The 27,392-nt window shown below is 46.7% G+C and overlaps 1 protein-coding gene across 1 annotated transcript in view; it reads left to right on the top strand.

The window, feature by feature from the left end:
- Positions 1 to 570: 570 nt before the first annotated feature.
- DRAM1 (DNA damage regulated autophagy modulator 1) overlaps positions 571 to 27,392 on the top strand; it is a 39,925-nt gene continuing 13,103 nt past the window's right edge. The window contains exons 1-4 of the mRNA XM_041738517.1: positions 571 to 1,018; positions 15,633 to 15,700; positions 19,099 to 19,241; positions 24,807 to 24,984. Of these exons, the coding sequence (XP_041594451.1) occupies positions 888 to 1,018; positions 15,633 to 15,700; positions 19,099 to 19,241; positions 24,807 to 24,984 (520 nt within the window). The 5' untranslated portion in view covers positions 571 to 887. The remainder of the gene's footprint in view (positions 1,019 to 15,632; positions 15,701 to 19,098; positions 19,242 to 24,806; positions 24,985 to 27,392) is intronic.

Below are 27,392 nucleotides of genomic sequence, written 5' to 3'. Positions count from 1 at the left end.
CTGCCGTGGCGGGCGGCCCCTGTCTAGGGGCTGCTGCCACCCTGCTCTAGTGACGGGGTCCCCGGCCCCAGCCCTTCTGCCTGGCTGCTGCACGCCCGGGCGGGGTCCCTGTGCGTGCCACACAGGTGGGTGGGGTGGGCCTTCGGCGCCCCCTGCGTTGGCGGACGTCACCCTACACCCGTGTCCGCACCCCGGCAGCCGTGGATGTCACCGAGCGGTGGCCACACTCTCCACCCGCGACGGGCAGCGGTGGGACCGCGGAAGGGAAGCCCCCGGGGCTGGAGGCCGGAACCGAGAGCCCCAGGGGAGGAGGCCCTGGAGGAGCCGAGCCAAGGAGCCTTCGGTTTCTCCAGAGTTGCGCAAGGGCCGGGCGGCCTCGATCATCGCATCCCCTCGGGCACCCCCTCGGGCACACCGCGTCGGGCACACCCCCCGGGCACACCCCTCGGGCACCCCCCTCGGGCACACCCCTCGGGCACACCTCCCCCCGCCGGCGCCGACCCCGGCCGAGTCCGAACCAAAAGCGAAAGGAGCCGGGCCCGCGCCCCCGCCGCCCCCACGTCGCGTCCGCGGGGAGGTCGCGGGGCCGCCGCTTTGTGACTTCACGGGTTTCGCAACAAGCCGGGGCCGCCCGCGCCCCACCCACGCCGGCCGCCCGCCTCCGCGCCCGCTGGGCTCTCGGCGCTTCCCCCGGGGCCGGGCCTCCCCGCCGTCGCGGAGCCTCGCGTCCCGCCGCCGTCTGCGGGCCAGCCCGAGCGCGGCTCCCGCGCCCCGCCCCGGTCCCCGCCCCGGTCCCCGCCCGGCTCCCCGGGGCTCCCCGGCTCCCCGCGCCCCCCGCGCCCCCCGCGCCCCCGGCCCCGGCCCCGCGCCCCCCTGGCGGCCGCGCGATGCTGTGCTTCCTGAGGGGAATGGCCTTCGTGCCCTTCCTGCTGGTGACCTGGTCGTCCGCCGCCTTCATCATCTCCTACGTGGTGGCGGTGCTGTCGGGGCACGTGAACCCCTTCCTGCCGTACATCAGGTGAGGCGGCCGGGCGGGGGGAGCAGGGCGGCCGCGACGGCCCGGCCCGGCCCGGGAGGCGGAGGCGCAGAGCCCCGCGGTGCTGACTTGCCCCGAGCGCCAGCCCGGAACCGGCGCCCGCGGGGGCTCGGGCCGCCTGGAGCGTCGGACGGAGGCGCTCCCGGGCGGGCTGGCTCGGGGTGGGCCGCGGGGCGGGGTGCGCTGGGCGCGCGCCTCCCGCGTGCACTGCCAGCCCCTGGCGACGCCGGCTTCTTTTTCCTGCGAAGAAACAGTATCAGCAGATGTGGAGCTCGCCGCTGTGACTCCCATGTCAGCAGCAGGGTCGGGGAAGCCGGTTCACAGCCACCTCCGTCCCAGCCGTGTCACCCCGGGGCTTTGGGCGCCCGGCGGGGGCTCCTGCTTGGACCGCGCCCCCCGAGGCAGAGCCGCACAAGGGCCGCAGCTTCCCGACCGCTCTTGCGTCGTCGTCGTCCCGCTTCTTTTTTCACGAGTTTCAGCCTCTGCCGTCCCAGAGGTCACCTCATCAGGGCCCAGGCGGCCCGGGCCCCTTCAGTGGGCTCCCAGCTCCGTGGTGCGGTGGGGTGGGGGTGCGGTGGGCATCCCTGAAGCACTGGCGCCCTCCAGCCTTACCCAAGCCCTGCGACCTGCGCTGGTTGCTGAGATGAGAAAGGAGGTGACAACCAGGGTTGGATGTCATCTGGTGACTGTAGAGCCGGCAGGGCTTCCTCAGGGGTGCAGCCGAGCCGGGAGCCGGGAGCCGTGGGCCGTGGGCGAGGAGGGGGAAGGGGAGTGAGGCAACGGGACACTAGAGTGTGAGGCAAGGAGGAGAGCAGCGCGGCAGCAGGTCAGGTGGCCGTTTGGCCCCCTTCCGGGGGTGTCCTCGCGCCCAGGAGACTTCCTTGCAGAAACCCAGACTTGCTTTCTCAGACACTCATCTCAGTCCCGCCTGGCGTTGCCTCTCTTCTCTTGATTCTGAAGCTGACAGATCCTCTTCAGCTCCTGGAAACCGGAGGACTCTCTGTCTCCCTACGATGCTCTTTACTGGGGAAATGGTAGCTGTGGCTGTCTCAGATCTCCAGGTCAGGATCAGAGAGTATCCGATAGTCATCGGCAGGGGAGGGGGAGGAGAGGGTCAGCAGCAGGGCTCCAGTCTTTGTGGAGATGTCCCACCAGTTGTGATGAAGAGCACCCCAAGGTGGTCCTAAAATGGAAGACATTCAGAAATGGAGATGTGAAGCTGACAAGACAACCCTCTGGGGAGATGCTCACATCACAGGCTGGCCTAAGAATTGGTGTTAAACTTCACAAGGCGAGGCGGCCTTTGGAAAAGCAGGGATTCTAGGAGAGAAAGGCCAGAGTTGTCACCTCGATGCCAGGGGCCAGCAGCCTGCAAACAGTGGACACATGTTCTGCTTGCCCCTGCCCCCATGGTGGGGGCTCTTAGGGCATGGGCACCCCAGCCCCCCTACCCCCTAGCCCCCCCACCCCTCCATCACCTCCAAACCCCCAACCCCCCCATGACCCCTGGTCCAGCTGGAGCATTAGGTACTGTCTGCACCGCCTGCCCAACCCAGGCATTGCGGCAAAGACAGGACTTGGATGGGGAGTGATGGGAGTCTTGCTGGCAGGAGGGTTGAGCTTGTCCTCCTATAACTCGTCTCCACCAACGGTGTGTCCCAGTGCCCCCGACCTCACGCCCTCCCTCCCGGGGCACTGGCCTCCTCCTTGTATCGGGAGCTGTTGGGTGCCCACTGCCTCCTGATCTCTGCCAGAGAGCTCTTCCTCCCGGTGGCAGCCGGCTTCCTCCCTTACACCCCCTCCAAACCCTGGGGACCCTACTGCCCTGCTAAAGTGCATGCTCGCCCCCTTGGTGCCCCATATCTAGTCCATTTACCATGGCTCTGTCGTCTTCTAAGAAACTATATGATTTCCTCAGATTATGTCTTCCTTCACTAGAATATAAGATTCATGAGGGCTTTCTTTCTTTTTTTTCCTTTTAAGATTTTATTTATTTATTCATGAAAGATACAGAGAGGCGGAGACACAGGCAGAGGGAGAAGCTGGCTTCTTGTGGGGAGCCCGATGTGGGACTCGATCCTGGGACTCCAGGATCATGCCCTGAGCCGAAGGCAGATGCTCAACTGCTGAGCCCCCCAGGTGTCCCTCATGAGGGCTTTCAATATTGGTTGATTTTATATTTCTTAGGCATTCATCTTTGATATTTCTTCCCTCTGGGCCGCTCTTCCTTTAGGGAGGACTTCATAAGATCATTGGTCATTGATCTGTGACTGTAATGTGTAATGTGTAATGCTCCCCTTTTTATATGATGACATTGTTCAACCAATCTGATATTCTGGCATTTCTTAATTTTAAACAATTTATTTTTTAATAACGTTGAAAACTTCATTTTTTTAAGATTTATTTGAGAGAGAGCAAGTGCTCACGCGTGCAAGGGGCAGGGAGGGACAGCGGGAGAGAGTGGAGCTCCCTGCTGAGTGGAAAGCCCTCTGAGGTGCTCAGTCCTATGACCCTGAGACTGTGACTTGAGCCAAAAGTAAGAGCCTCTTAGCCGACTGAGCCACCCAGGCACCCCAACAATGTTGAACACTTCCATTAAGAGTCATTGCAATTTATTTATTTATTTATTTATTTATTTATTTATTTATTTTTTGAGTCATTGCATTTTAAATAACTAATCCTGGGAGGACGTCTTTCCAATGTAACATTCAAATTCCGCTTCCTCATCACATTATCTTCTTATAACGTTGTTGCTCTGTAGCACATTGGAGAAATGGGCAAAGAGCTCTTAGACGTAGAAAGATGCTCAACTTCATGAATGAAATGAAAATTCAAATTAAAACTCATTGATGCTGGGACCCCTGGGTGGCTCAGTGGTTGAGTGTCTGCCTTTGGCTTGGTCATGATCCCGGGGTCCTGGGATCGAGTACCACATCGGGCTCCCCACGGAGAGCCTGCTTCTCCCTCTCCCTTTCTCTCTGTGTCTCTCTTGAATAAATAAATAAAATCTTTAAAAAAAAGCCTCACTGATGGATTGGCAGGAACGTAAATGTTTGATAACACACTTTATGGTGGGACTATTGGGGAAACAGGCTTTCTTATGTTCCTGGTGGGAATGTAAATAGATTCAGTCTCTATGGAGGGACTTTGGCATCTATCAAAATGACAAAAATATACCTGCAAGGTTACTTATAGCATTGCTTTTAATAACAAAAGGCTGGAAGCAATGCAGATTTCCATCAAAGAGGACTGGCTAAATAAATGTGGTTTATCCAAAGAATAGGTCAAAGGAAAGCTCTCTATACATAGAATACTTTTAAAATTAACACATCAGTATGGAAAATTCTCCAATATGTTGTTAAAAGGAAAAGAGCAAGATGCAGAACAAAACATGCTACCGTTAGTGGGGGGAATGACGTGGAGGTGAAAGGTACAGGGAGTAACAGTGTATTCCTGTCTTTGCTTGTAAGGAAATGAATAAAAGTGGTTTGCGTATGATCGAGGAAGGAGCTCATGGTCAACAGGGCTTTAGCAGATGGACAAGAGGGTGGGAATAAGACTTTGTGCCGTATGCTATACTTTTTAAAATTAGTTTTTTTATTTTGAGATAATTGTGGATTTACATATAGGAATAAAACAATAATGCAGAAAGGGCTGATGTGCCTTTCACCCAGTCCCTCCCAAAGACAACATTTCCGAGCCTGGATGCCTTATTGTATGTATATATCCTTAGGCATGCAGACTGGTTTCCTATCAAAAATTAAATTAGAAACATGAGATTCAAACAGCCACTAAACAAGCTGGAATAGCATAGTGCAATGTTTCTGCATTACAAAGCCACTAATGCAAGGATGTCAAAACAAGTAAAAGTCAAACTCAGAGGATTAGTGTAACTGTTTACAAGGCCACACCCACATTCTTGAGCACAATCATCCTTAATTTGTTATAGTTTCTGACGTTCCCTCTGTGACGGAATCTCTCAAGCTATCTTGAATCAGTTGTACTTATCAACTGCTTCCAGCTGATCAGCCGCTCTCTCTTATATCTTCTTTTTTGGCCTGTGTCTTGTGCTTCTGTTTATTCTGTGGCCCTTTATTTTTAAGGTTTTGTCAGTTCTGCATCCTGGTTGCTTTTATTGACCTAGACTCAATTTTTTGTGCAAGTACGGTTTGCTGGGTAGATTGTGGTCGTCTGCCACTCCTCTTGTTCCTCCTCTTGACCACAAACCTGCTGAGTGGTTGGTGGCAGAAAACCGGGTCACCTAGAGTTAAGACCTTAAAACGAAGACCAAATTGGCGTCATAAACAAAATAAAAGAGGTTGGATCTTTAATTCCAAAAATGAAACTAAAAATTAGGGAAGTTATTTTATCTTTCACTTGGTTAACAATCACAAAACGTAGGTTATCATCCCAGTTAGGTGCTAGTTCTAACAATGAACAATGTTCATTATAATGAACCCATCTTGTAATGAACAAAAAAAAGGAAAAGATAAAAATTTTTATATAATAAACAAAAATCTTAAAATAATTCAGGTGTGGATTTTTTTTTTCAGGTGTGGATTCTTTTTCAGGTGTGGATTTTTTAAGGGAAGGGTATATCTTTCTCCCAACACAGTTTTTTGATTGTGTCGTGTAAAGTCCTTGATTTCACAGGTGTCTTTTGAAGGGAGATATGAAGAGGCTCATTTTTGCAGAAATGACTTCACTTTTTCCCCTGACCATTCTTAACCTGTGTGTAAAGATATTGATTTTGATCATTGTCTATTTCTCACACAAAATGTAAGTTTCGTGAGGGTAGAGACTGAGGGTCTGTTCCGTGCTGCATCCCTTGTGTTTGTGACGGTGCCAGATGCTGTATCAATATGGGTTGAGTGCTGAGATGATTGTGCGGGACAGGCCTGCGCTAGTCACACCTGTGCAGTTAATCTTGACAACTTTCCTCCGGCCGCCCCCGGCTCTGCTGGTGCTCCCTGTCCACTAACTTGGGCGGCTGGTCCAGCCTTTTCTCCAATACCACTTCTGTCGACTTCATGAAAGTCTCCATGTTTCATAAGATTAGCAACCTCGCTGTGTAGCCAGTTTGACTTACATTGTTGAATATTTATAGCCTCTGATTACCCACCACAGGGCCTAAAGGAACAACTCTGGAGCAGGCAACTCTGGTTAGACTCCAGCTCCGCTGTGTGCCCCAGCTCTCGGACCTTGGACAGGTTACATCCCTCTGCTTTTCTGTTGGTTAGTGGTAATAGCACCTCCCTCATGAATTAACGTGTGAACTCACTTAGAATTCATTAACACTCTGGTCCAAGAATGCAAGTTCTCTGTAAGCATTTGCTGTTTGTATTATCAAGGGTCTAGTCCACCTTGGTCTAGAGACTGGATAGATGCTAGTATTAAATAGGAAAGGACATTTGTTTGAGGGCTAATTTTATAAGTCATTGGTTTATTTGTGATGATGGAAGAAGTTTTCTTAGTTTTATTTTTTAAGTAATCTCTCCATTCAATATAGGGCTTGAACACACAACCCCAAGATCAGGAGTTGCATCCTCTATTCCCTATGGAAAAGTTTTCTTTTTTTTTTTTTCTTTTAAATATTTTTATTTATTTAGTCATAACAGACACAGAGAGAGAGAGGCCGAGACACAGGCAGAGGGAGAAGCAGGCTCCATGCAGGGAGCCCGATATGGGACTCGATCCCAGGTCTCCAGGATCACGCCCTGGGCTGAAGGCTGCGCTAAACTGCTGAGCCATCTGGGCTGTCCAGTAAAAGTTTTCTTAACCAACCTCAGTTAACTTGCTGGGTTAATTGATAACCTCATTCTCTGAAAAATACCCTGAAGCCAGTGGTCTCTGAAAGCTTCTCCCAGCACTGGCTGCTCTCTGGGCTGCATTCCGTCTTCTCTCACCTCTATCTTTGTATGTTTCACCAATGCCATCTGTCTTTGTTCCCAAAAGCATTTATGCCAGTTGTATTTTTTATTGTAATTATGTGATTTAACTCACTGTGCATAAACTGTTGATCTGTAAATACAAAAAAAAATTGTAATTTTAAAAAAAACTCTGTTGAATGCTTTGGGAAGATTCAAAAGAGACATTGTTCAGAAAAAAAACTACAGTCTATTTAGTAGTGTTTATGACAAGTGTAAAAACTAAAAGGATTTTGCACTCAAATTGCTTTAAGATTTCCTTCCACTTTAAAGAACCCCAAACTAGAAATGAGATAGGTCAGAGTAGATGTCAGGGAGATACAACGGGCTGGGACTTACATAATGTCTTTGGCCTATGTCAACAGATAAGCAGACGAATGTGCGTACATTTATTTGCTGGTGGTGCACGTATTTTTTTTTTGTATCTACATAATTTTTGATGACTTCTGCCTAACCAACTTTTTTGATTACTGACTACATTGCATTTCAGGCAGTGGTGACATTTGCTTCCATTTCAACCACAACAGTGCAATCCAAATATTTATAGCTGCATTGTGAACAATAGCCATACTATGGAGGGAGCCCAACTGCCTATTGACTGATGAATGGATAAGGATGATGTAGTGTGGACACACAACAGAATATCACTCAACCATCCGGAAGAATGAAATCTTGCCTTTTGCAACAACATGGATAGAGCTAGCGTGTATTATACTAAGTGAAATAAGGCAAATATACCACATGATCTCACTCATATGTGGCATCTGAGAAAGAAAACAGATGAAAATATGGGGGGGGGGGAGAAAAAAGGAGAGAAGGAAACCAAAAGAAACTTTTTTGTTGTTGAAAATTTTGTTAATTTATTTTGACACAGAGAAAGAGCACAAGCAGGAGGAGGGGCAGGAATAGGCAGAGGCAGAGGGAGAAGTAGGCTACCTGCGGGGAGCCAGATGTGGGACTCAATTCCAGGACCCCGGGAGCATGCCCTGAGTCGAAGGCAGATGCTTCACCACTGAGCCACCCGGGTGTCCCTGTTATTCCTACTTCTAAAAAGGTAGTAGAGTTTTGCTCAAAAGTCTGACTGGTGCAAGGGTGGCAATTTTTAAAAATAAGGACTCCATTTCGACTTAAAAAAAAAAGTGCTCTACTGAACAGTCTTCCTTACATGACAGTCAGTGCATTTCAGGCCATCGGTTCCCCACGTTGTAGGCAGTACTCCCTGGCTATAGTTAAACAAGACTATAAACTCACATGAAAATGATGTTTTCACAAAAAGAAATGTAAGAGAGCACCGCAGGGCCAAGTTCCTAAGTTGTGTCCGTTGAAATCCGACAGCTCCCACTTCCCCGGGCCTGCTTTCCCATGTCCTATCCATGACCTTGAGCAGATTACTTTATTAAGATGCAATTTCCTCCTCTTCAAGATGGAGATGATAAGTACTTGCCTTATGAAGTTGTGAAGGCCAAGTAAGATGCGAGAGTGCCGAGGAAATGTTAAATTTTAAAATTTCTTCTGTTAGCAGCTGTAGTGAAGCAGGGATGGATTCTAGAGACCCCTGTCAGGAAACTCCCCAGATCTGACCTCTGATCACCTCCAGCTCCGTTCCCACACGGCCTGAGCACCATCACCTCCTGACAAACTAAAATGAAGTGGCCTCCTCCGGGTCTCATTGGTCCAGGCCGCCTCTCCACAGTCTCTTCGTAGTCAACACCCTGTAAAAGTACCGCCAGCGATGTGGCCCATCCCTGAGCTCAGCCCTTCAGGCCGCCCCCCTCCCCCGGGCTGCCCACGGGCTGCCCAAGCCCCATCCCCGTCGCCCTTTCCTGCTCCTCTCAAGCCACCCTTCCTTGCTGTCCCTCCCACACCGTCCCCCTGCGAGGCCTTGGCCTTTGCTGTTCCTTGGCCCATGAGTGTCTGGCCCGAACATTCCCCTCCCTCCCCTTCACTCTTCAGCTGCCCTTCCCTGCAGGCCAGTCTCGGGGGGCACCTCACCCCCCTGGGTCCTGTCTTCATGGCATTCAGCACCCTGGACCCCCTGGACCCCTTGGATGGTTCTCTGCAGTTCATAAGTTCCACAGAGGAGTGGCCTTCCCTGTTGTGTCCCCATGGTCACCATGCCACAGAATCCACCCATTAGGTTGAAGGCAATCAGTAACAACGTATCGAATCAACAAATCCTTGAATTTTGTGTTGGATGTTAAACTTTTTGAAGGTTAGTGAGATGTCTCTTCATCTTCGTATCCCTATCACCTGGCACAGCTCCCCACACTTAGGAGATACTTAACAATTTTTAAAAACTTAGGAGAGGGGGCGCCTGGATGGCTCAGTGAAGAGTCTGACTCTTGATTTTGGCTCAGGTCATGATCTTGGGGTTGTGGGACCTAGCTCAGCATCAGGCTCCCTGCCAGATGTGGAGCCTGCTTAAAATTCTCTCTCTCCCTCTGCCCCGCGCAGCCCCTTTTTTTTTTTTTTTTTGTGAACAAAGAGGAAACTTGGACTGATAGAAAGGGGGGAAATTTGCATGTGGGTGGGGTGAGAAAAGAGTGACTTGTTTCCATTTATGAGTAGGAAATTCTGTTTAAGTTAAAAATGGTTGAAATGGCTAGGTGGTGCCTCCCACTCCAGAATAATCAGCAAATGAAGCTGCTAAAAAGTTAGCCATAATAATTAAAAGTATCTAATAAAATGTAATGATTTTTTATTATCATCCTTCTTCCCTTCACATATTCTGTTTAAATATTGTGAAGATAAAGGAAGTAGTGGTCTCCTTTTATTGATGCATTCAGAGTCTTCAGGTCCTAAGTCCTAATTAATTTTTCCAAGCAATGGTCCTAGAATTTTAGGGCAATCTAATAGGCCTCAGTCTGCGTAAGCAGATAATTTTGCATATCGTCAGCTTGTCAGTTCTCTTCTTCCCCATAAACCATGACTCTAGGCTTCGGAATGACAGAATTACTTGTATCCAGAGATTTTGAGAACAGTATTCCACCAAGCTTATATTATCACGTAGGTCTTCCTTGCATTGTTTTCAATCCTTTTTGAGCATCAAGCTTATATTATCACGTAGGTCTTCCTTGCATTGTTTTCAATCCTTTTTGATCATACACTGGTGTAAAATCATAAATTAGTTTGGAGAAGGAGGTTAGACAACTTGGAATTTTCCACGGTGAACTTAATTTGCAGACATGCAAATACAGGAAATGTAGTCATAAGCTGATTCCCTAGACACAACCCTACCCTAGAAACTACTGTCCATGCATAAAGCCTCCATAGCTTCTAGGCTGCATGCAAATGAACAACTACTTTCTATCTCTGTTGCAGTTTCCAGAAAGTGTGTCGTTTACCAGGAGGCTGGTGAGGAGATAGCTGGAAGGGGGCAGGGCGAGAACCACATGGTACAGAATCACGTGGTGAGAGTTGGCTGGGGAGATGATGCTTCACTGCTGCACCATCGGGAGGCACTTGGTTTCTCCTCTTACTCATTCTCCCAGTTTCCTGAGTCAGCACCCAAGTGTAGCTATGCCAACCAAATACTACTGCCTCTGCCTTTGCACAGTGAGATGATTTAGTTTGAGCTTAGAAAAATAAAAATAAAAAGAAACCCAGTTCTTTTGGTACCCTGTTGGTGTTACGCTCATCTGGATTCTAATGTCAGGCAGATGTGATGTGGTATTTATTAATGATGTGACATTAGTTCAGAGACTGAGAGACTTAAAAATATGTTAAGGTAAAAGAGTCTTTCATTTTTATTGATGATAATGGGTAACCACTACTATTCTTTTTTTTAAGATTTTATTTATTTATTCATGAAAGACACAGAGTGAGAGAGGCAGAGACACAGGCAGAGAGTGAAGCAGGCTCTCTGCGAGAAGCCTAATGCGAGATTAGATCCCAGGACCCTGGGATCATGCCCTGAGCCAAAGGCAGATGCTCAACCTCTCTGAGCCACCCAGGGGCCCTGTACTATTCTTTTTTTTTTTTTAATTGAAGTATAAATAACACAGTGTCATAGTAGTTTCAGGTGTACGATATAATGATTCAGCATTCTGTAGACCCGGGATCGAATCCCACATCAGGCTCCCGGTGCATGGAGCCTGCTTCTCCCTCCGCCTGTGTCTCTGCCTCTCTCTCTCTCTCTCTGTGACTATCATAAATAAATAAAAAATTAAAAAAAAAAATTCAAAATAAGTGTACTCTTAATCTATCTCACTCATTCCCCCCCCCCAAACACACCTCCCCTCTGGCAACCACTAGTTTGCTCTCTGTATTTAAGAGTCTTTTTTGTTTGTTTGTCTCTTTATTTGTTCATTTGCTTTGCTTCTTAGATTCTGCATATGGATGAAATACGAATATGGTATTTGTATTTTTCTGTCTTATTTATTTCACTTAGCATTATACCTTCTAGGTCCATCTGTATTATTGCAGATAGCAAGACCTGTTCTTTTTTATGGCTGAATAATATTCCATTGTGTGTGTGTGTGTGTGTGTGTGTGTGTGTGTGTGTGTGATCGTGTGTATCCATTCATCGATCAGTAGATACTTGGGCTGCTCCCATATTTTAGCTATCGTAAATAATGCTGCAATAAATATAAGGGTGCATATATTTTTTCAGATTAGGTTTTCACTTTCTTTGGGTCAATACCAAGTAGTGGAATTACTGGATTATACGACAAATCTGTTTTTAATTTTTAAAGGAACCTCCATACTGTTTTCTACAGTGGCTGTACCAATTTTATTTCCACCTATAGTACATGAGGGTCGCCTCTTCCACATCCTCACCAACAACTTGTTATTTCTCGTCTTTTTAATTCTAGTCGTTCTGACAGGTGTAAGGTGGTATCTCATGGTTTTGATTTGCATTTCCCTGATGATCAGTGACGTTGAACATCTTTTCACATATCTGTTGGCCATTTGTATGTCGTCTTTGGAAAAGTGTCTATTCAGGTCCTCTGCCCATTTTTAACCAGATGATGATTATTATTTTTTGGCACAGAGTTGTATAAGCTGTTTATGTATTTTGGAATATTAATCCCTTATGGGATATATCCCATATATATATATATGGCAAATATATTCTATTTAGTAGGTTGCCTTGTTATTTATTGATGGTTTCCTTTGCTGTGCAAATGCTTTTTTATTTTGGGGTAGCCTCAAGTAGTTTAATTTTGCTTTTATTCTTAAAAGTTCTTAGAAGTGTCACATTTTCATTTGCTGCTTGGAAAATTTTTGTGAAATATTCTTGAGTGAAATTTCACCATATGTAGTTAGGTACCATTAATGGAAATAAATCACTTACTGGAAATAAATCACAAACTGACCATTCTTACCAGATAGATTGGGTAATGTGTTACTCAGATTGTTTTTAACACATGGTAGCTATCTCTTAAATATTTTATTGATGAGTCAATAAATTTCATGGTATTTGTGGAGCTGAATAAAAAAATTTTTAAAGATGGTTGCATTTAATCAAACAACTGGTTATGAATGCAGTGCAATAATATTTCCTCCAATTTTGTAGTATGGTCACTGCTTATGTTGTAGTGCCAAGTGTAGGAACGTAAGCCCGTTGGTACTCATGCACTGATGGTAGGTGTAGACTCAGTAATCCTGAATGAAAATCATATTTATTATGGTAGTAAATATGTGTCAAGAATGTTTTAGAGTTCAGTTATAGCATTTGAGGAGTTATGAGGTCTTGCCTGGTTTACACTTTCCTGGTATCCAAGAGAGGCATGATGATCTCTTTCTATTACCATCATGGTTCATCCCCACAGTGTGCTAGAGCCAGCTCATATGAGCTCCTGAGAGCCAAATGTGTACATTTCTGCCCAATTCAATGTTCAGCGATCTACATTTTGGCAGCTTGATTTTCGATGTCATTTTGGAGCATTTACACCATGGAAATTGACCTATGCTACACATTGGGCTCCCTCCCGAGCTACCTGTTAAACATTTAGCGGCACATCAGTGTTCATTCTCTACCATCACCCCGAGTCATTCTAACTGCTTCGTTCCTTGCCAGATATCTGGATTGTATTAACAACAAATTTAACTGAGTACAATTTTATGGATCTTACTGAGGCACCTGCGTGGCTCAGTCGGTTAAACATCGGCCTGTGGCTCAGGTCATGATCTCAGGTCCCAGGGGAGCCTGCTTCTCCCTCTCCTTCTTCCTACTCATGCTCTCTCTCACTATCTCTCTCTTTCTCAAATAAATAAATATTTTTTAAAAAGGTCTTAGGGGCTTTATTCATGGATTCATGAGTTATACAGCATCTAGTCTAGCAGCTAGGGAGGAGCTCTGAAGAGCTACACAAAATAGAAGACTAGTATAGGCAGAAGGGAGCAGGAACAAGGAAGTTATACTAGGCAAAAAGCCAATTGATTATGGTAAGGTCACTTTCCCTACAGGGAAAGGCAGGGGTGTCATCAGCAGACAATGTATCTGATGCTGATCAGGTGATTCCTGAATGACTGGTTTGAGATGCTATTTCCAGGAGAGTGAAACTCTAAGTGTCAGTTTGGTGACTTGGGGCTTGGCATAAGCAACTCTAGTTTGGGTGTGTTGTGTTTAATAACTGGAATGTAGGTTCCTCTCCTTAATAACTCTGTGACCATGAACAAATTAGAACCTCCCTAACACCACTTTCTTCCTTCAGTAAACTGGGGCAGAAATAAGATTCACCACAAGGTTGTGAAGGTAAAATGAAATGATGTATGGTAAATACCTAACAGTGCCTGGTACATAGTAAATACTCAATAAGTGGTATTTAATAGTTTTTTTTTTTAATCACTAGTACTGATATTCATTCATTCATTCCACAAGTACACACAAATGGCTGTTTACCAAGAACTTTTGATTCTCCTGTATGGTTTTGTATTTATTTTATTTTTTATTATTATGTTTTAAGATTTTATGTATTTGAGAGAGAGAGAGACAGAGAGAGCATGAGCATGGGGAGGGGCAGAGGGAGAGGGAGACTAGGAGATTCCCTGTTGAGCAGGGAGTGGGGGTGGGGGTCCAACGCAGTACCCCAAGATCATGACCTGAGCCAAAGGCAGACACTTTTCCAGCTGAGCTACCCAGGTGCCCCGTATGGTTTTAAATGTGCAGATAAACAAGAATAAAGTACCACCCTGAAATTCAGAGCTTTCAGATCACAGATCTGATGTCATGGGGACCATACATACGGGCCCTTGACCTGTGCCTTGGTTTGCTATCCATGGGCAGATAGTTCCAGGGTCTGCTCGACTGATCTCCTGCCAGGGCACCTTCTTCCCCGTAACTACCTTCCTATCTCCATAAATATCCTCTTGCTTCCATTTCCTTCCTTTTTCTGGAAATAAGCAAACAATCTTCCTGGCATGTGGCTGGTTACCGTCAGGCCTGTGATCATGCGTACTCTTGCGTGACTCCATTGAAAGCTGCCTTTTTATATCCTGAGGCCAAGAACAGAAGGTTTAATTTCTATGTGAGATTTAATCTTTGGGCAAAAGTGCCACCCAAGGGTATAAGCTGTCTCTGCCTTTTTCTGATGCTCGTTCCAGCCTGTACCCTTTCTACGTCATGCCCAGAGGGACATCCTGCATGTAATGCAGCCTTTCCACCCTCAGCATTTCCTTTGTGGGAGCACAATGGTTATTTGTAGGAAACATGGCAATGTATTCTCAACCCTCCAGATTCCTGCAGGAGTAGGTGCCACTGATACTGAAATAGTAATAGAAGTGTGTATTGTAAGGGGGCGTATTAACTTCTTTATACTCTTCAAATATTAAGTGTGCACAAAACTTAGACTCCTGCTGCCTTCTACACACATGGGCTTCTTGTGGAATTCCTCAGATAATTTGAAGTGCGCCTTTTCAACGCGATCAGTTTTTCAGTACTTGAATTCGGAGCTGTTTTAAAATGGAGAAATACTCAAGATGGATTTGAAGAATTGTTTCATATAGGGAACTCTTTGGCCATCAGTTTTAAACTGTTGCCTTTTGGGAGCAGAGAGATGATGTAAAAATGTAAACCTCCACGTGAATGAATAGAAAACAACACTTTAAATACTACTTTCCAGCTCATTTAATTGACTACACCAGAAAGATGTCTTATAGAAACTACTTTTTGTTAAAATACTTTATCACAATTAATATATCCTTGATACCCTGTTGCTTCCATAAAGTTCTAATAGGCCTCAAAAATATTGCTCAGCTTCCCACCATTCTATTTTCAGCAGCATAAACTCTTATGTATAAATCAAATTATTCAAAAAATTTAAATGATGTGCTTATGTGTATTTAAAATCCAAATGGTAGATTTTTCAAAATTGATTTTAGACGTTTCCCCCCCCAAGATAGTCACATTCACTTCTTGCTGAGAATGAACATACATCAAGTTTATTAGGCTTGATCATTTTAGAAACACCACTACCATTTACTTTAAATATTTCCTAGCCTTTTACAATGGGAGAAAATTAAATGTAATCTCTCGTGGTAAAATAATAAGTTTTAGATTTTTCAGAGCCAAAATAGAAATATCTTAGCAAAATCAGACTAAGTCTTTGGAATTCAAAGTGGCTGAACCCCTGAAAGAAACATTCTATGAAACCTGCCAGTCACATCCCTCCCACAGAGGGCTGAACAGAAGTCCTTTTTAATAATTTGAAATTTCTTTTTATTAGTGATACGGGAACAACACCTCCAGAGAGTGGGATTTTTGGATTTATGATAAACTTCTCTGCATTTCTTGGTAAGTACACAATAATTATAAATAAATGAAAAATTCATAGTCTCAAGTGAAGCAAAATGTGTTGTTGACAGTTTGTATATAATTTTTTGCTGGTTTTTAGCAGACTTTATTTTTCAGGACACTTCTAGGTTCACGGCAAAATTGAGCAAAAGGTAGAGATTTCTCAGACATGCCTGCCCCCCAGCCAATGTCTCCCCCACTATCACCATCCCCCAGCAGAGTCGTGCATTTGTTACAGTTGACAAGATTACACTGACTTATCATTATCACTCAATGTCCATAGTATGCTTTAGGGTTCACTCTTGGTGTGTATAATTTTTTTAAGATTTATTTATTTGGGAGAGAGAGAGAGAGAAGCACTAGTGAGAGGAGGGGCAGAGGGAGAGAACCTTTAAGACTAGGGCTCTGGGCTCCCACTCACCACCCAGGACATCATGACCTGAGCCAAAATTGAGTTGGATGCTCAACCAACTGAGCTATCCAGGCCTCTCATGCATATAATTTATTTTTTATTTTTAAAGATTTTATTTATTTATTCATGAGAGACAGAGAGAGAGAGAGAGAGAGAGAGAGAGAGAGAGGGGGCAGAGACACAGCAAGAGGGAGGAGCAAGCTCCATGCATGGAGCTCGATGTGGGACTCAATCCAGGGTCTCCAGGATCGCGCCCTGGACTGAAGACAACACTAAACTGCTGAGCCACAGGGGCTGCCCTAATTTTTTTTTTTAATACAACCTTCGCAACTATAATTTTGCTCCACTTTGAGAAACTTAAGATTACTGGAAATCCAGTAATTTATGGCCTTGTCGTAGAACTGTTCTTCACTTCATCTGGTCACACGTCACAGGATTTGGAAATGAATTTTAGATGTAATTTGACTTTTAAGTTTGTGATTTGTATCCAGTGCATTGGTGAAAGTCAAAGCACCTAATGTACAAGCTAATGTTTCTCGGCGTGTGTACCGAAAGCCACGCACGTGAACGTTGTCCGGGGTGTCAGGTCACATGCGTGTCCCCAGGGCACACCACAGGTCTGCTCAGTTGGAACCTGGGCAGTGGGCCCAGCAATCAGCTGATGGCCACGTGCTCTAGGGGCCTCAGGTCCTCGCTGTCTCCTGGGCGTCCCTGACAGGGGGGCTGCCTGGCCTATGCTGACCGGGAAAGGTGAAGCAGGCAGCAATTTGTCTCCACCTCAGGGATGATTTTTCTTTTCAACTCCTCAATACACCCTGATATAGGACACAGTGCAGTGGATAGATGGTCACAGCCCTCTCATTAGCCAGCTAATATAATGACTGAAAAACACAGTCTACTGTGGGGTGACCCAGATGTAGGGACAAAAGATGTGGGCCCTCTCTCCTGGTCCTTCGGAGGCCCTGAGCCCCAGAGCCCCTGGGACAATCAGCTGTTTGCCAGGGCCTATCCTGTAATCTGCGCATTCTGGCCTCTCTACTGGTGCAAGGGGAGGGGCAGAAGGAGAGGGGTTAGGGCAGAGGCACAGGGGGAAGGACAGAAGGGAAGGGGGCAGGACAGAGGGGCAGGAAGCCTTAAGTGGAGACTTGGCATTTTTCGAATTTGTCCATCTTACTGGGTAAAGAGAAAGTTTCATGCTGCCGCACTCTGTGGTCTTCTCATCCCAAGGCTTTGGAGGTGGGCAAGGGGAAGTAGACATGGGTGTTCAATCCCAGGGTGTCCTTGCATGCCATCCTTGTCCAGAATCCAGATTTAGAACGCAGAGATTACTTCCTCACTGGGAGGCGATAAATATGGCTTTTTGCTTCCAGGCAAGGCAGACTGTCACCAGCATCTTCACTTCAAATAGTCTCTGAGAAATGATTAGGTCTTAGCTTGCTTTTTAAAATTCAGCAAAACATGACCATCACACAGTGTCAGGACATAAAAATCTACTCTGCTCTTTTAACATATGCATGGTACCCATCTCATTATAATTTATTTAATCAGTCCCCTATGTGAAGCCTGGAGGCTATTTCTGATTTTTGCAATTTTCCATGCTCATGTGAATATTCTTTATTTTTTGGTGAATATTCTTTTAAATATATCTTTGCATATTGATGTAAGTTCCCCTATAAGGTACATTTGCTGAGTAAGAGTTCATACATATCTAAAACTGTGATAGCCATCCATGTAGTCAACATTCAGTTTGTAGGTGCCTAGGGTGTGGTAGGCTGTGTGTTTATTCTTAGTGCTAGGGACCCAGCTGCAGAAAGACAAGGACCCTGCAGTTGCGGAGATTATAGTTTGTGACTTTACTCTCCAAACCAGTAAGTGGTATTTGGTTAATTGATGAGCTCTTCAAAAAAAAAAAAAAAAAAACCTTTAAGTACTCTCCTGACACCATTCACAAAAATCAACAGCAATGAAAGGATTAACCATGCAAAGCAAAACTGTGAGATAATAAAGAATAGGAAAGTGCTCTTAAAACCTGAGGGTGGAAACTCTTATCTAAGCTTACACAAAACTCAGAAGCTAAACAGGAAAGGACTGATGGATATAGAAGATAAAGAAATTAAAACTTCAAAGTGATGAAAGATACAGAAAACAAAGTTAAAGAAGGACTAGAAGAAAATTTGTAATATTTATAGCAGATAATCCACTAAAGTACATAATGTGTGAAAAGCAACAGCAAATTAAAAACAAACAGACAAAGTCAAGAGAAAAATCAGAAAAAAAAATTGAATGTGATTTTCAGAAGAAGAAATGCAGGTGACCAGTAGACATACTGAAAGTTTTCCATCTCACTAATCACCAGAGAAATGCAGATTAAATCAACAGGTTGCGATTTCTCCTTCATTAGATTGGCGATAATTAAGAAAGCAAGAACATGCAGACCTGCTTTCCAGCTCTACTGTGAGAGTATAAGTGCCACAAAACCATGTTGGGGCGATTTGTGGATACTTCTCGGTATTTTACTAGTGCACACTTTTAGCTCCAGTAATACTACTCCTAGGAACTCGTCTTTCAGAAGCACTGAAAGTGTGCTGAAGCCTTGTGTACAAGGCTTCTCACTGAGCATTGCCGGTAACAGGGAAAACACTGGCGATGTAGGAGCCCGACATGAGGGGGCAACAGACTAAATCAATAGGGCGATGAGACCTGTAAACGCAGTGAGCCAGCGATGCAGGGCGAGCTCCACAGTGGTGTACTTTATGTGAGAGAGAAAGCAAGTCACAGGATACGTGCAAAGTGGCTTTTACATGGCAAGCTGGTGTGTGTGTTTGTCTGTCTGTCACACGGAGGCGGAATAGGGGGTGAGTGGGAAATGACAGCAATTAGGAGACTGAAGTAGAGACTCAAAAAAAGCAATGCAAACTGTCCCTGTGGTTTTCGTTCTGAAAGGTCAAATAGTCACAATTCAGCAAAGTGCCTTTTATCCTTCCAGGTGCAGCCACGATGTACACGAGATATAAAATAGTGGAGAAGCAAAATCAAACCAGCTATTTCAGCACTCCTGTTTTTAACTTGGTGTCGCTAGTGCTCGGCTTGGTGGGCTGTATCGGAATGGGCATCGTGGCCAATTTCCAGGTACGTCCTCGGTTGTTGGCGCCCTAGCGGCTGAGGGGGCACGTGGAGGGCAACAGTGCAGGTAGAGGCTGCCTGTGTGGCGGGGTGGGGGGGCAAGCATTTAAGTGGGGTAGGTTGCTTCCTAGAAACAGGTCTTTATCATCTGAGGGTCCCTGCAGGGGAGACTGGGCAGGGCGGGCGGCGTGGGGGGCGTGGGGAGCCCGTTGCACTCAGCAGTGATCAGCCAGGTTGATGGTGGGAGAGGCCTCGGGTCACTGGGACAGCTCCGTTAAGTGTGGAAATATTGGGGGTGCCCGGGAGCTCTGTTGCTTGAGCCTCCAAGTCCTGATTTCCACTCAGGTGGTGATCCCAGGGGCCTGGGGGGCCTGGGATGGAGCTTGTCCCTGTCCCTCTGCACCTCCCCCCGCCTGGGCTCACTCACTCTCTCTCTCTCAAGTCAATAAATTAAATCTTTTTAAAAAAGAGTATGAAGATATTTGTGTGCATGAGCGTGTGTGCGCAGGTTCGCAGAGCGGCCTCTGCCCTGTCCCTGGGCCGCTGCGGCCCAGGTCCACGCAGACGGGCTGGCCTGCCCGGGTTACTCAGTGCCCTCACCTGGGAGCCCAGGCCTCGGGGCGGCCTGTATGTACTCTGCAGTCCGTTCCTCCCACAGCAGGTGGGGGGCAGTCCCGGGTCTGTCCAGCCTGTGGCCCCTGGCTCCTCCCAGCCTCGTTCTGGAAGCGTGGAAGCTGCTTGTCCATGGAGACAACATTTCATGTTTTAAAAATGCTCATTGTATATCGGATTTGCAAGGGGGGTGGGGAGGGTTCCGCGCCACGCTCGGGGCCCAGCAGGCTGAGCAGGGGCCACCGCGGCAGTCGCCGGCACAGGCTAGCACTGCTTGGCGGGCTCCGCTCCCCACTGTGGTGTCTTTGCGGCAGCACAGAGGCCGGAACTCCGGAGGGCTCATGCTCCTGCCCATGGGCACCGCCTTACAGAATTTTCCAGTCTTGCGTGAGGCTTGTTTTCTAAAGAGGTGTTGGCCTTGGCCCCTGGCCACCGCTGTCCCTCGCCAGAGCCAGGCCGGGCGCTGCACCTGTTCCATCCACTGTCCGCTCTCCGTGCACCTGCTGGTGCTCCTGCTGCACAATGTCAGGAGCGTCACTGTCGGGCAGCCCGTCCCACCTTCACGCGTGTTCTCACTGCCCGCGGGGGTGCCGCCTGTGGGGGACCACCGGCTGCAGGGGGGGCGCTGGCTGCGGGAGGGTGGGGACAGCACAGTGCTGTGGGAAACTCAGCACCGCGCTGTGAGGGGTGAGGGGTGCGGACACCCTTCCTGACCGCGCAGCTGCTCCTGGGCGCTCTGCAGGGCAGATAATCTCTTGGGTCTCAGGGCTCACGAGTTTGCTTTGCTTTGCTTTCTAGGGAGGGGTGTGTGTGTGCAGAGCGAGAGAGGGAATCCCAAGCAGGCTCCACGCTCAGCCCAGAGCTCCAGGCAGGGCTCCCTCCCGTACCCTGAGGTCAGGACCCAAGCTGAAATGAAGAGTCAGACACTTTACCAATGGAGCCACCCAGGCGTCCCACGAGGTCTCATTCTTGAATGTTCTAAAGCCCCAATCATTGTTTCCTCGTTGACACTGAAAGGTGCAAAGGGGAGAGACAGGTTGTACCTCCCCAGGCAAGTGCACAGGGCTCGGTGGAGCGCACTGTGCAAGTAGATTTGCCTCTTGCTCCATTTGACTTTCCTACCCTCGTTGTGCTTTTATGGTGAAATAAGACCAAAGGCTATAGCACACGGTTTCAGGTGACTTTGGTCACATGGAGAGACTTTTTCATGATCGTGTGCACTTGGTTTTTCATGACAACTGATTTATTGAAAATTTCCTATGTGACAGAATTTATGAAAACCTTCCCGTGCTTTAACTTCTGTCATCCCCATAACAGCCTCAGGAGACAGGTGGTGTCCTGGTCCTGGTTGCCAGGGGACACGTGGGCTTGACGGGTCACTCTGTGTCCTGGATCGGTCAAGCATGGCAGGGCAGCCGCCGTGGGGATGGAAGCCACCGGCCAGCAGCAGTACGAACCGGTTACCTTCCAGCCAGAAGTGGGGAGATCCCTGTGGGGAGAAAGTCTGGCCAGAGTTCACAGTCCAGCCCCGGCAGCGTGTGCTGGGGAGAAGGGTTGAGATGTGGGGCAAGGGGGAGCCTGGGGACGGCGGACCTGAATTGTTCCGGGCGCAGGTGGCGTGTCCCACGGCCTGTCACTTTCTTCTCCAAATAACTTGCAGGGGGAGCACGACAGCTGTCGCCTTTCAAAGCAGAAGGGCCGGTTTCACAAAGAGAACTCACGGCCGACAACCAAACTTGTGGTTCTCTAAGGTTTCGCGAGGCCATGACATCTTCACAAAAACCGGGAATAGAATATCACACGTCCCCGGAAGCAAAGTATTTGCTTTGTCCTTGTTCCCGTAAATAACCCTTATGACTTCCTTGTTCCATAGCCTCTGCTTCCTTCTCCACAAGCTATGAACAGACCAAGCTGAGCTTTCCCTCCCGGGGGGCCTGGGGGCGTGAGCCACAGAGCCCTGGGCCTGTCGGCGCTTCTCCTCCCACGTCGCCTGGGCAGGAGTTCCAGGGGCTGCGTCCTGAGCTGGTTGGGGGCCGTGGCTGCTGTTCCGTGTCCTCACCAGCCGCTCTCCATGCTTGACTTCGCTTCCAGAAATTTCCTTCTTGGGAGAGTCAAGTTGCCAAGGTTTTGAACCCTTTCAACTTTCTTTCTTTCTTTCTTTCTTTCTTTCTTTCTTTCTTTCTTTCTTTCTTTCTTTCTTTCTTTCTTCTTCTTCTTCTTCTTCTTCTTCTTCTTCTTCTTCTTCTTCTTCTTCTTCTTCTTCTTCTTCTTCTTCTTCTTCTTCTTCCTCTTCTTCTTCTTTCTTCTTCTTTCTTCTTTCTTCTTCTCCTTCTTCTTCTTCTTCTTCTTCTTCTTCTTCTTCTTCTTCTTCTTCTTCTTCTTCTTCTTTTTAACCACCTTTTAAAGTAGCAACAGAGTTTCGAAAAAGAGATCCCGAAGGCTGCTGGGTTTTCATTTTAGCATCTATCCCTAGTTCACCTCCGAACTAAGAATCCTGTCCCTTCTAAAAGTCGTCATTGATGGGAGAGTGTATACGTCACAGGGGAAAGCACACCCCAGTCCCGCTCCTGCTGACTCCTGGCCCTTTGGGTCTGGTCGGGTCCGGGTCAATGTGGGGTGGGGGGGGCACCCAGTGTGCAGAGGTGGGTCCCAAAGGATGGGTTGAATTGGGAGCGGGGCAGGGGTGAGGAGGCAAATTCCCTGGTAGCCATTGGAGGAAACATTCTGTAAATCCAGGATGTTGATTTACTTCACGTAAAAAAAGAAAAAAAAAATTGAGCATGGAAGGACTCGGGGCTCTCAGACTGTTATTCCTGAAAATGACTCATTAGCAGTGCAAGTCCAGCCTGTTGCTTACTTTCCTTTGTCTGAATGTGCCTGACATTCCAAGGGGAAAAAATATCTGTTTCTCTTCATTCTTTTATTTTATCAGTTTAGTATTGGTTTTATATTTGGTTGAATATTGTTTTTGGTTTAATACTGGTTTTTTACTGAGTTTTCATTGACACATAGCCTGGTATTAGTGTAAGGTGTGTAGCATGGTGATTTGATACATGTGCATATTGCAAAAGGATCATAATAAATTCATTAACAGACATCACCTCACATAGTTACAATTTTTTTCTCTTAAGATTGACTCTCTTACCAATTTTTGAACATATAATAATACAGCATTAATAACTATGGTCACCAGGCTGTACATTACATCCTTGGGCCTTATATCTGGAAGCTGCTATCTTCTGATCCCCCCTCCCCCATCCTCCATCTCCACCCCCACCCCTCACCTCTGGCAACCATTGATCTGTTTTCTGTATCAATAAGTTCAGATTTAATTTTTTTTTTTTTAAGATTACACACATAAGTGAGATCACACAGGATTTGTCTTTGTCTGACTCATTTCACTTAGCATGATGCCCTTGTGTCCATCCACGTTGTCGCAGTGGCAAGATTCCTTTCTTTTCCATGGATGAATAATTGTGTGTGTGTGTGTGTGGTGTTTTCATTATCCGTTCATCCTTTGATGGATGCTGAGGTTGCTTCTTTGTCTTGCCTGTTGCAAATAATGCTGCAGTGAACGTGGGGGTGTGGTTATTTTTTGAGAGACTGATTGCATTTCCTCTGAATTATTGCTATTTGTCATTGTAGCAAAATACAAATAACATAGAATTGGCCACTTTAGAGGCCCCAGGGTGGCTCAGTAGGTTAAGCATCTGCCTACCGCTTGGGTTGTGATCTCAGGGTCCTGGGATGGAGCCCTGTGTGGGGCACTCATTGCCTGCTTCTCCCCCTTCCTCTGCCCCTCCCCATGTTCATGCTCTCTCTCTCTCTCAAATAAATAAAATGTTTTGAAAATTGACCATCTTCACCATTTTTAAGTGTACAGTTCAATTGTTTTTTTAAAAAATTTTTTACTTAAAGGTATATAAATATTTTAAAGACATAGAATGTATTTTATTTTTCATATTTGATTTTCCCACCTCTATATTCCTGTGTTGGGTAACCTAGGAATACAGGGTCTATACCTAATACGTGAGTGCCTAATAGGCCATGTGTCAGAATGTTAAGCAGCCCTGTTTTATTGTGACATAAATCAGAGAGTGGGGTTTCCCCTATATTACTAGGTTTGATGCCAGGAAGTAAAATTTCCTTAGAAAATAAGTTTGAAAGTCATTTTTTTAAAATCTTCCTTTCCTGTGTGGACAATACTTTTACTTGTGCCTTTGCAAAGCTCACATTTTCAAATTCAAGCAGAGACCCCACAGTTCAGCCCGACGTCACTGTTACATCTGAAGGTCAGTGCCCCCTGCATATTTGAAAGGAGCCAAAAGCAAGCTCTGTGAAGGGTCCATCGTGAGCATTTCCGTGGCCCAAGCCCAGGTCTCTGTGTGGACTGGTCGTGGGGGTGCCCTCCGGTGCAACAGCTGGTTGAACGGTGGGGGAAGGAGCCTCCATGGGAATCGGCCTTTGCCTGGCGACAGTTGCTGAGGCTTGTGCGTGGGGAGCCAGGGGAAGGAGCATGAGGTCACCGGGGAGGGGAGCCTGAAAAGCCCCGGCCACGCTTGGCACCTTCATGCAACTGGTTGTATAATTTTAAAAGGAATTCCCGGGACACCTCCCTGCAGCCCTGCACGGCAGGGGTTAGGGTGCCCATTTCAGGGATGGGGAAATGCAGGGTGGGGACTTTTACCCAGCTCTGCCCGACTGTAGGACCTGTGACCCTGCCCTCCTGCGGGGGGGTGGTGCCCACAGCTGGGTCTGGGTCAGGGTGCCCACATTGGCGGGGGGTGGGGGGTGGGGTGTACCCAGGGCATGACGTGAGGGCCTGGGAGGCCATGCCCCTCTGCTATTGGGGGCCCACGTCCTCCAGGCCTCGGCAGGTGCGCCAGTGGGGCCAGTGGCCTCCGGGAGCCCGGCGTGGGCGCCGCTGCAAGGTGATGGCTGTTGTGACTCTCTCTCCAGGAGCTGGCTGTCCCGGTGGTGCACGACGGCGGCGCCCTCCTGGCCTTCGTCTGTGGTGTGGGCTACACGCTCCTGCAGTCCATCATCTCTTATAAATCGTGTCCCCAGTGGAACAGCATGTCCACATGCCATGTGCGGATGGCCATCTCCGCTGTGTCCTGTGCGGCCGTCGTCCCCAGTATCCTTTGCACACTTGTCAGTGTCTCCGTGGGCCCGACCCTCTGTCCCCCAGCCGCCCCCCCGCCCAACCACCACCCAAGAGCATGGAAAAACAGCAAAGCTTAACAGCCCGGTTTTCACAGGTTTTGGGAGAACAATTGGGAGAAATTGTTAAGAAAACCATAAAGAACATATTCCAACATTGTCTGGTTAGGTCAGAATTGGGAATGTGAAAAAAAAGAATTGGGAATGTGTGCAAGGAGAATAGAAACCTGTCGGAACACTTTAGGCTGTTTACTTTCCTTCCAACAGGGAACATTTCATAAGCCATGTGAAAATATTTATTTTTCTTTGTAGTGCTTGGTCAAAAACCCCAAATATTGATACTGCACTTAAGATAACAGCTGTGTGAGGGCCCAGGCCCGTCCTCTGCCCTCGCCCTGCAGTCGGTGGTTCAGTAGTAGATGGTGCCATTTACTCATCCAAATTAAGTGGTTTGAAAAAGCCCTCTCCATCATTTACTTCTAAGTCAGTTGAAAGACAGCCTTCTCTCGTTATCACTGATTCTAGTTTCAGGATGAAATCTCACCCTACTTTCTAATTCAACAGCGTGAAAAGAAAATAGGAATTTTTAGGCTTGTGCATTCTGGGTTAAAGGAAGTGAGAGCTTGACCTTTCTCTCTCTTCTTTCTAGAGGTATTTAACAGGAAAAAAAGCTGTGTCTTTAAAAGCTGGAAGGTTCCACATCTTTTGAAATACCATGTGCAGTTTTATCAGAGAAAAACTGCAGAGCCATCAAAAGATGGTGATTTCTGTCAGACAGTAGGAAAATAGCAACTCTTTTATTAGCAGAAACTTTGGTGGTCTGGATGGAGTTGGGGCATAACGTGGGCGAGCTTGACTGAAAATGCACCATGTGCTTCTAAATACCAAGTTTTGCCTTTCTCTTTTGAAACAGAAGCTGCACAAAATGTGAAATCTAAGGCTTTGGGTTTTGTTTTTTTTTCATCTTAGGGAGGGAAATTTTTAGTTACAAAATTTCCAAGCTCAGAGGAAGCAAATACTAGTGTTGAGAAATTTAAGCAAAATGCATACTCTCAGTATAGAGATAATTCCTTCGCAATTTCCTTGTCCTATTCATGTATTGAAGACACTCATGTTTCTCTCAAATATACCTACTTGAAACCTTTAGCTTGTGTTAGTTGTAAAATTCATAGTAGGAGCATTTGTGGTGTTAAAGCCAAAGTTTGGTGTAGGAAACCTTTCCTTGCTTCCAGCTTGAGAGACAACATCTCTATATGTTAAAATCGGAGAGAATTTTAGCAAGGATAAGCATTTCAAGCCCTAGAGTTTCACATACAAACAGGTCCCGTTTTTTGGCAGTTCTTGGGATCAGTGCTGAGGGACAGCACCCCAAACAGAAACGGGCATGTCCCTGTGCTAGATTGACTAGAACGAGATCATCCGAATGGAAAGGTGTTTTGGCTGACACCTTAGCATGGTATTTATATTTCTTTACAAAGATTTTGAGACATCTTTAAAATGTACTTGTCTCTTCTAACTGCAACATGTCCATGGAACATCATCCTCACTTCACTAAGGAAGAAACTGAAACACAGAGGGAGGCGTTTGCTAGCATCCCTGAGGCTTCCCTGCAGGACCACCCGTCCCACAACCAGCTTCTGACCCTTCAACATCACTGACAGCGTAAAACCCAGGTCCTTGTGCCTGAGACACATAGTCTGAGACTATCTTTTTAGGTTTTTAAGAAATATTTATTATTATTATTATTTATTTATTTGAGAGAGAGAGAATCTCAAGCAGACTCCACGCTGTGCACGGAGCCCCATGTGGGACTTGACCCTACCACCCTGAGGTCATGACCTGAGCTGAATCCAGGAGCCGGACCCTGATCCGACTGACTATCCAGGTGCCCCATGAAACTGCCTGTGGTTGACCCCACGTTACACAGTTTGCCCAGGACTCCCCTTGCCTGCCCTCTGCCTCCATCCACTGTCCTCTCCCTGCCTGGATTATCCTCCTCCACTGCCTTCTCCAAAACCAAGCGGCCCCTTCTGGTAGCCACTAGCCCCCAGGAGGCTGCTGAGCATGTGAAACATGGCTGGTCCACGTGGAGATATGCAGTTAAGTCTAAAACCACACTGATCTCAAAGATTTAAGAAGAAAGAGAAAGCGAATGTTAAATATCTAATTACTCATTCTTTATATTAGTATATGTTGAAATGATAATATTTTTTATATGCTGGGTTAGATAAGATATATTATTAAAATTAATTTCATTTGGATTTATCTTTGAGATTTGATTTAATTTAATTTATTTAATTAATTTATTTATTTATTCATGAGAGACACACACACACACACACACAGAGAGAGAGAGAGAGAGAAAGAGAGGCAGAGACACAG

Source organism: Vulpes lagopus, chromosome 23 (assembly GCF_018345385.1).
Source record: "Vulpes lagopus strain Blue_001 chromosome 23, ASM1834538v1, whole genome shotgun sequence".
In the NCBI taxonomy this organism is placed as follows: domain Eukaryota; kingdom Metazoa; phylum Chordata; class Mammalia; order Carnivora; family Canidae; genus Vulpes; species Vulpes lagopus.
This window is presented reverse-complemented; position numbering and strand designations above follow the sequence as displayed.